At 44.7% G+C, this 9923-nt stretch overlaps 1 protein-coding gene across 1 annotated transcript in view; it reads right to left on the minus strand.

Annotated features, from left to right (window-relative positions):
* LOC106808457 (structural maintenance of chromosomes protein 5-like) overlaps window positions 1-9923 on the minus strand; it is a 16109-nt gene that overhangs the window by 1027 nt on the left and 5159 nt on the right. The window contains exons 2-8 of the mRNA XM_014811189.1: window positions 6870-7064; window positions 5400-5499; window positions 5025-5150; window positions 3490-3582; window positions 3219-3338; window positions 2032-2193; window positions 1132-1215 (exon numbers count right to left, since the gene is read on the minus strand). Of these exons, the coding sequence (XP_014666675.1) occupies window positions 1132-1215; window positions 2032-2193; window positions 3219-3338; window positions 3490-3582; window positions 5025-5150; window positions 5400-5499; window positions 6870-7064 (880 nt within the window). The remainder of the gene's footprint in view (window positions 1-1131; window positions 1216-2031; window positions 2194-3218; window positions 3339-3489; window positions 3583-5024; window positions 5151-5399; window positions 5500-6869; window positions 7065-9923) is intronic.

Genomic DNA, 9923 nt, shown 5'->3' on the forward strand with positions numbered 1-9923 from the left:
CACGCACACGTTAATGTCAGATCACATGCACGTACACGCACACACGCGCTCACACAAACATTAATGTCAGATCACATGCACGCACGCACACACGCACGCACGCACACACGCACACACGCACGCACGCACACACGCACACGTTAATGTCAGATCACATGCACGTACACGCACACACGCGCTCACACAAACATCAATGCAAGATCACATGCACGCACGCACGCACGCACGTTAATGTCACATCACGCACACAGACGCACGCACACACGCGCTCACACAAACATCAATGCAAGATCACGCACGCACGCACACACGCACGCACGCACGTTAATGTCACATCACGCACACAGACGCATGCATGCACATATGCACGCACGCACACACGCATGCACGCATACGCTCACACAAACATCAATGTAAGATCACATGCACGCACGCACGCACGCACGTCAATGTCACATCACGCACACAGACGCATGCATGCACATATGCACGCACACACGCACGCATGCACATATGCACGCACACACGCATGCACGCATACGCTCACACAAACATCAATGTCAGATCACATTTACACGCACGTCAATGTCAGACCACACAGACACGCACGTGCGCCTCACAGGAGTATCAGTGTCACGTTGCGCGCACACGCAGGCACGCATGTTGCACATGCACTCGTGCACACATCAGACACGACACATCAGCACCCACACGTCACTCGTGACATGCACCCGTGTCCGTCAAAGCCGACTTAGTGAACACCGATACAGAACAGACACTTGCATATAAAGGACACTTTCGGCACGTCCCTCGACTGGCTGTTACGCGGTGAAACTGCCACTATCGACCGGAAACCCTTCCAAAAACGGACAACGTTAGAGTTTGCCCGACTGACGACGCTTGCACTCTGGTTTGACAGCACCGTGTCATCAGGGTATTAGCCAGTAATGAGTATTGTGGGTGTGCAGAAAAGATATTTGGGAGTGCAATTTTACAAATGTACACGGCTTTAGATCAACATTTTAGGCCGTGCTACACATTTTTGGCCGTGCAGTTTCAAAACTGACCGTGCGAATCACGGCTGCACGGCTCGCTGGCTAATACGTTGCCGTGTCATCGCTATCGTCGTGCTTCTCCGCTTACCTTGTCGTTCAGTGTCTCGATGCTCTTCACAAACCTCTGCGCTTTCTCCGCTAGAGGTCGCATCTCCACAGTCTGCGGAAAAACGTCGACAAAACGTCAATTACACACGGCATCGCGCGCGCACGGACTTAAAGGAAGAAAAATCTTAGAGAAGAAAGCTCGCCCGCTTCACTTTAAAAAGACCTAACCGCCTCGCGCGACTGACAGGGGGCTCTGGCCAATTGGCGAAAACGTATCGACACATTTTAGACTCGTGCCGTCATAACTGCTCATAATATTTCCAGCGACAGGCTGTGAGTGAATCAGAGCAGCAGCGATGGGGGTGCGCGAAGCAGAGGTAAGTGGTGCGCAAGAGGCAGGGGTGGGTGGGGCGTGCGGGGCGCGCTAGGCAGAGGTGGGTGGTGCAGGGCGCGAAATTAGCACCGGCTCACCGGCATATGCCGGCAAATTATTTGGAGGGCCGGTAACAATGGCAAAACACCGGCCCTCCGAGCCGGTGGGTTCAGCCATGTTAGCGAGTACCTACATTTTAATTTAAACCTATAGCCTATAGCAAATAGCCTCTATTACTGTTTTACCTAAAGGATATCATGCCATAATTTATCAACATTTTACAAATTTGAAATCGAGAATGCATGCGTGAAACATGACATTGATTGTCAAACAAAATTTGTGAGGGCTGGTAAATTATGGTAAGGGCTGGTAAAAAATTGCTGTTCCCAGCCCTCTGGGCCGGTGCAAAAAAATCTGAATTTCGTGCCCTGGTGGTGTGCGCGAGGCAGGGGTGGGTGGGGCGAGCAAGGCAGGGGTGGGTGGGGCGTGCGGGCGCGCGAACAGAGGCGGGTGGTGTGCCCGAGACAGGGGTGGGTGGAGCAGGGCGACTCGCACCTTGTTTCGTATCTTGGTCTCGAGCGAGTCCTTCTCGTTGGTGACGACCTCTAGCCTGAGCCGCAGCGGTGCCGTGTCGGCCTCCGCTTCCTGAGAGCGCTTCTTCAGCGAGTGACGCCGCTCCGTCGCCTCGGTGAAGCGCTGCCGACATCGCTCGTACTCCTACGCGCATGAGAGAGACAGAGAGGAGGGGGGGGGGGAAGATGAGACAGAACCGAGGATAAACTTGAGATGCCGTGCGTCCAACAACAGCTCCCCTCTGGAGTACATCATCGCTCACGTCGTAGACAGTAGACATCTAGTACTATATGACCTATAGTAAAGTCCAAAATTTTCTGCTTTACATATCCAAAATTCCGCTTTTCTTCGCTTTGTAAATTTGACAATTTTGCGACTTTCAAGAAAACTTAAAGCATACTATTAACTATTTACTTGCCTTATTGTAGGCGCCCCTCGATGTCCCCATTGAATACTGTGTCTATTTTTAGAGCGGGCCGCGCAGAGGCTTGTGGGACAACAAGTTTCTGTTTCTGTTTCTGTTATAGTACGTTGCAGTATCCAAAATTGGCATCGAGGCAACGGAATCGAGAAAGGGCTAATTATTTTAGAATTGATGTTGGCTGAGCTTAGATGTAAATGTTAATTCAAGTGTAAAAATTGACTGCATTGCAGTAGCACGAATTGTCCATGGAAATTTCCGATCAGGTGATGCAATCGGATTGTTATGATGCTGATGGGAGATCGATCATAGGCCTACTACATGCGTTATTATGGTGAAATATTAATTTCGTGAGTTTATTATTCTTTATTAAGATGAATTTAAAGCAGATTTTCTTCTTATTATTATTTTTTCATTTTTTATTTAATTAAATTTCGTTTTTTTTGTCATTTTTGGAGGTTTTTTTTTCTTCTTTTTTCTCAAAACTGCATTTTCTGCGATTCACGCAAATTCCGCGATTTTCGCGGATATTCCGCAACGCGGAGGACTTTGGACTTTAACCTATAGTAAAATCCACACAAAAAGTAGCGAGTCCTGATCAAATGTTACCAATCCTGGACTAAGGAACGAGCTGCCATTTCCAACACCGAGCAACCCTCACCCAAATGTAACCCGTCTGCACGCTACCGACACGCGATCACGTCGGTGGAACGCGCACGACGCTGGGGTGAATCACGCGTGCGTTTACCAGGAAGCCGCGTTTCTGCGTGAGCAGCGTCACTCTCTCGAGGTGCCGGTGCCGGTCGTGAAAGCTCTGCACGTCCGTCTCTAGCCGCACGTTCTTCTGTCGCTCGCTGCTCAGGTATTCCTGCGAGTACGACAAGAAAAACAAGCGAAAGTGAATTCTTCAAAACCCATCACAAGCCTGGTCCACAGCTTGTCAAATGAAAGAGGTGCCACTGTTGCGCGACTTTATGCCAACTATTTGTTATTCGGCACCGATGGGAGCAACAACTTACGTTGAGATTTCGGTAGGAAAGTTCCAGGTCACGAGCCTTTGAGCGTGAATCCTTCAACTTCTGATGATTCTCAAACATGTCTGGTGGGCCGACCTACGCATGTCAAAAAATAATAAGATCAAGCCACAGGACATCTCCAATCCGGTCCAACAATCACAGCTTTTTGTCTTAGATTACACATGAATGTGTAAACACGACACAGACAAAACTTCGCGATTACAATCTACGTATGAATTCTTACACCACCAGCAGTATCATAAGGTGGGGTTGCTTATTAGATATTTCCTCGGAAATATTCTCGAAAACAAAAAGAGGTGTCCAGGAGATGACTTACAGTATATATATTAGCACGCACCTATCGCACGCAATATATGTACACACGGATCTCCACGAAAAATTCAAAACAACAAATACATAAATGAAAGTGTCAATGACACTATAGTTTAACTTTGGTGTGATAGAAGAGGGAGATGATATTGTGTTTCATTTATGATGGACCGAAATGTGATCAAATGTCCTTATTCGCTGTTTTATACTAATAGAAATTTCACTGTTTTGTTTCAGGGTTAGTTTTGATGCGAAAATAAATGTTTCAGATCTGAAAGTCTGAAATCTGGGCGAGAGATGGCGTTACGCCTAAATGATCGTCATTTTGGTTTTCGATTATCGCGCAAATAAAAGCAATAAACTTCCTGTCAAATTACTGTAACGAAGAATCTAAAACACAATATTACACGTAGGTATGATTAGGTAGGTAGGTAGGTAAGTAGGTAGGTAAGTAGGTAGGTAGGTAAATTTAACAAAATCGAATAAAATGTTTTGGGGCCAGTCCTTATTCATTCACATACCAGAAATGAGCAAAATCCCTTGAACCTTAACTGCATGAACTTATGGCCATTTCCATTTTTGCGAAAAGGTAAACGAGGCTCGAAAGTAGGTCGACTGGCGTGCTCTAAAATAGGACGTTAAAACCTCTCCCATAGGAGTAACAACTATATGCAATTTGAAACATGTGGGTCAAACGGTTCCTGAGTTATCGTTGACCGTAGGCAGACACTGAAATGCACAGTGAAATTGCCAAAATTTGCCTAATTTGCATAATTAAAAAAAAATATCTAAACTCGTGTGAAATGTTTTGGGGCCAGTCCTTATTCATTCACATACCAAAAATGAGCAAAATCCACCTGAACGGACTTATGTCCATTTCCCTTTTTGCCAAGAAGTGGGCGTGGCTCGAAAGTAGGTCGACTGGCGTGCTTCAAAATAGGACGTTCAAATCTCTCCCATAGGAGTAACAACTGTATGCAATTTGAAACACGTGGGTCAAACAGTTCTCAAGTTATCGTTGACCGTAGCCAAATGTTGACGAACGGACGGACGTACGACGAACAACGCCCCATGGCAAACAGCTCATCTTGACGATGTCAATGTGAGCTAAAAACATTTCCTATTATTCACAATTGACGTCAGCAAGTTCGTTGTTTTGTGACGATTTCACTTTGTGACGATAGAGGGCTCTGTAGACAGCTACGCACCGCCTTCTCCGTGTTCTCTAGAAGTTCCTGCTGAGTCATCTTCACAAAGTCTGCTACTTTCTCTTGGGGAAGAAACTGACACAGATTTCCCACTTGGATGTTCAGCTTCTTCGTCACTTCGTCAATCTAATCAAAACACGCAAAAGAGTAGGATATCGTACGAGATCTACCATCAGTTCGAACGAAATACACAAATAGTACAGGAATACTTGAAAACCTTAAATACATATATCATATAGTAAGAGTAAAAGTAAAAGAATAAAAAAGAAAAACGTCTGCTCATTTAGTATGGATCGACACCTTTCCGTCTGTATCAATTCGATAGTCACTATGACGGCCGGGTTACTAATTAAGTACCTAGTAACATTTCATTACATTTTTGTGAGTGGTCTGTTGTCCATTCAGAATCCAAGTTGACTGGTTGTTGGGGTTGATCACACGTTTAATCACATAGTTTGGTCCCGTTGTATTGCACCTAGAAAAACGCTAATGATTAGGAACCATACAGGGATTGAAATTAATTTTTTTACCCACTTCCATTTTTTTGCAAGTTCATATATTTTCAACTCGCAAAATTCTGTCCTAACTTGCATTTTCTTCTTGAGTGTAAAAAGTCATTATAAACGACATTATAAGACATTATGAACGAATGTTTTTATTTACTCATATTTTATATACATATATGACAAAAGAATATAATAGAATAAAGAAACATTATTTCTTATAACTATGATTAAATCAACAGTGCTCATTGAAAATTTCTTCTCTTCTCTTCCCGTTATCGTCTGCTGTTCCGTCGGTAGTTCAAAGCTGCCTGTCACGAAAAGTTCAAGGACAAACAAGCAGGCCAAAAGAATAAGCAGAGCGCCAATTTCTACTGCCTGCTCATAGACTGGTTCCTGCTCCTCGGCTGCAAGCTGCCACGCCTCTGTTTCACCGTGTTAGTCGCTGCGCCGCCCATCTTTTCACCCACGTGATTCTCTAGCTGCTAGCAAAGATCGCATATAAGATCATTGCTGCTAGTAATTCCAGTAATTCCCGCTGCCTGGCTATTGCGTAATCATGTCGCACTAGTGGCATATGCGCTGTTTATGCAGCGTCGTGCGTGCAATGAGATTGCGTTGTACATAAACTTATGAGTTTGTAGAGACTAGAGGACTTACATCTCCATCCCTGCTTGCTACTCGGAAGCTCGCATTTTTATTCGAGTGCTTTGAATTTCAACTTGCATTTTCTAAAATCAACTCGCATTTTGCGAGTATGCGAGTGTTAATTTCGAACCCTGCCATATGGCATATACGCTTAAATTGTCGACGGTTAATTACGCCACAAATCTCTTATCAGCTCCCACTAGTTATTGCAGGACTTTAAGAGAACAGAAAAAAAGTGAAGTTATGAAACAATTAAGGCAGTGGTTAGAGGTATGGCAGCCGTATCCCCAATTTACGAGGCTAGAGGTACAGCAGTCCATTTGCTTTCATACAAACGAGACAAAGATGGCGGCGGATGGCCGCAGATTTCGAAATAATGCCTTGGGAAATAAATTAACGATTTGAGAGTTTTGATGAGCTAGAAAATACTCGATTGGATTAAGTATGAAAATGAACATTATTGTAAACTTTACATCAGAAGATCGCAAATAATTGCCTCAGCCCTCAAACAAATCCCAAAAAGGGGCTTCAACGAATGACGGCTGCCATACCTCCAGCCACTTCGAACAGAATGATAATGACTTCTGAATATGTGAATGAATGATATCTAGATTGTCTATTATATATAGAGTGTGAACAACACCTAACCTGGCACCTTGTAATTACACTGCATTATTTATTGATCCTCACTCACAGTTCAATCTCTATCTCAGAATAATCGCATCCGTGCTTGATGAAGTCGCCCACTTCCGTCGCTCTGCCCATGTATTGAGTTTTACCTCCCAGGCCCAGACAGATCGCGCAGACAATACTCGACTTTCCTGTGCCATTCGGTCCGATTATCACGTTCAGATGCGCACCAGGGTTAAACTCCACTGAATCGTAGGTGCTAATTTGATAGAAAAGAAAAAATAAGTGGTAGTAAGTACAATTTTAACAAAGCAAGTATTGAAACATTTGCTTTTAAGCAAGGGGTGGGGGGGAAACTGGATTTCTGTAGTGGTTAAAGGTAGCTTCGCTTGAACTTTCCACGTACATTTGTGTAACAAACCACTGTAAAAACATCAATAAATAACTCACTACACTTTAACTGAACGTTAGCTTTGAAAATAAAACTGTAAAAATATGTATCAAGTATATATTTGCTCATCGAAGAAACAACTCGAAAAACGTTTTTCGCCGCGGTTCCGTAGGCGCCATATTGGTTATATTTAAGCAACCATCATTTAAATCGAGTCAATGTAGCCACTTTCAGATATCATAACTTTTAATATAAATCATTTTATGAAACTTGAGAACTTTGTAGTCTAGACAGATACGCACCTCGACTGTTTATGTTATTAATTTAAGAATTTCATACATACATATGATAACACGGCAAGTGTGCAGAGCGGAACAATCGCCGCATAGCGGCAACGGTAAACGTGTTTGAAACATTCAACCCAAACGTTTCACTTTGTAGTCTAAAAGCTTTGAATGAACGTATTCCTGTGCAATTTTTTTTCATTTATCACACATATACAGGCAAGTAGAAGCGTGCAATGTTAAAATAATTCATTTTTGCCTGATTTTATGTTTTCCGCTGGAAAGTTCGAGAGAATATCCCTTTAAGGAACCACTGGATTTCTTGAACTTTGCAGGAACACCAACAACATGCTCGCGAACACACGTACATCCCCAAGAAGAATCACATGCATGTACACACTTCGACATGCATACATTGGCGCGAACACATACTGTATGCGCACGAACACACGTAGCCCCCTGGGCCCCTACACCTGCACACACGCGAGTGCACACACTGCACAATCCTAGTTTCGGATCCCGCAAATGTGTTTTCTCAAATGTGCTAAACTAGGATTAGGCCACACACACATACCCTCACAGAGTCACACACTGTCACACCCTGGCACCCCACACTCAGTGTCAGTGTCAGTGACAGTCACACACACTGACACAGTGTTGGGCTAACGCTCCATTATGCTGCGTTTACACTATCGATTTTTGTCAGCAAATCGTACCAATTCAATTTCAAGTGCATTCCAACACAATCGGCTGAAATTTGATTGTATTGGAGTTGGAGTCGGGCCGAGTTGGAGAACTAGCACGTTCTACATTTCTCCAACTCGGCAACTTGACTGCGACTCCGACTCCAATACAATCGAATTTTAGCCGATTGTGTTGGAATGCACTTGAAATCGGTACGATTTGCTGACAAAAATCGATAGTGTAAACGCAGCATTAGGAGTGTTCCCAACTTTGATATCATTAATGATTAATGATTAATGATTAATAATCCTAATTCTAACCCTAACCTAAATGACATTAAACCACAAACTAATATATGACCATGTCATATATATATATATATATATATATATATATGTTACTATGACCATTAATGACATTAAAGTTGGGAACACTCCTAACGGAGTATCAACCTCTAACTATCGTTGAAATGGTCTGCTTGTGGTATTTCTTGTAAACGAACATTATTTACGAACTTCAAACGGCCATTTTTGGTGGCGCTGCAGCAGCGCCAGTCAGCGGGTTGGTCCCTAGCATTCGTAATAGAATGTTCTATAGCCCTGCGGCAACTGTACGCGGGCTATATATAGTCAGGTTCCTTAGTGCAAAATATGGGCCGAATCGTTACAGGAGTGACAAAAGTCTCAAACTTGGCACAGTTGTAGCTTATGGCAGTACTATAATTATTAGAGGATGTGCCCAATGCAGATATTCCTTAGAAGTGAATTACAGATGATTAAATGTTCGAACCACCCGACTCTGAACCCCCCTACCGCGCCCGCTAGTATACAATGCCAGCACATGTACCAGCTGTACAATGTGCCAGTACACACAGTACAGGCGGGTGCGGTAGGGGGGTTCGGAGTCGGGTGGTTCGAACATTTAATCATCTGTAATTCACTTCCGTGCGCATATATTTGCTAATATATTGACTAATCGTGCGTGAATAAACTCAATATTCACAGAGAGTATAGCTAAGCCTAAGCCATGTGTCTATATAGGTATCCAGAGAGACCGGATACAAGATGGCCTTGCGCAAAAGATGCGTTGTTCCCCGACCGCCGAAAGCGGTTAAGCCGCGCACTTCCGCGGGACTGGGCGCACGCGGCCGCGGGATGTTATGCGTAAGCTCCCCGCTATACACATTCGCGCGCCGAAGGAAGGCGGGCGCGCGAATGCGTATAGCGGGCAGCGTAACATCGCGGAGTTTTCGGGACACGTACATCGGCTCGGCTACATCGGCTTTCGAGGGGGGGTTTTCCGATTATGGATTGACACGCGTTTGTACATCCTCGCCGTCGTACCGTCACCTGCCGTATTTTCGTACCTTATCTGCCGTTCTCCCACTATCTTTCTCTCTTTCTCGCACTCCCCGCAGTCTGTCTCTCTCTCTCTCTCGCTCTCGCTCGCTCTGCCGCCACGGGTTATGTGCATATATATATTTGTGTGTCAGTGTTGCGGCGTGTTGTAGGATTAGCTACGTGTAAAAACTCCCACGGCGACGCCAGCACGTGCTCGCACGACGTGCCGTCGCCACGGGCAGCGCGGGGTCAAGAGGACATATCAAATTCCATATTGCATATCGCTTGCGATCTTACTATCCGAACTCGAAGCAATTCTCAGTGCGAGACTCGTGCGGGCCTTAACTCGGCCAAAGTTATAGTTAGTGGAGCGTGTCAAACTCTCCACCGCGGGGCAGTCTAAGGAAAATTCTCTGGAA

The sequence above is a fragment of the Priapulus caudatus genome, unplaced genomic scaffold, assembly GCF_000485595.1.
Source record: "Priapulus caudatus unplaced genomic scaffold, Priapulus_caudatus-5.0.1 Scaffold279, whole genome shotgun sequence".
NCBI classification, from domain to species: Eukaryota; Metazoa; Priapulida; class Priapulimorpha; order Priapulimorphida; family Priapulidae; genus Priapulus; species Priapulus caudatus.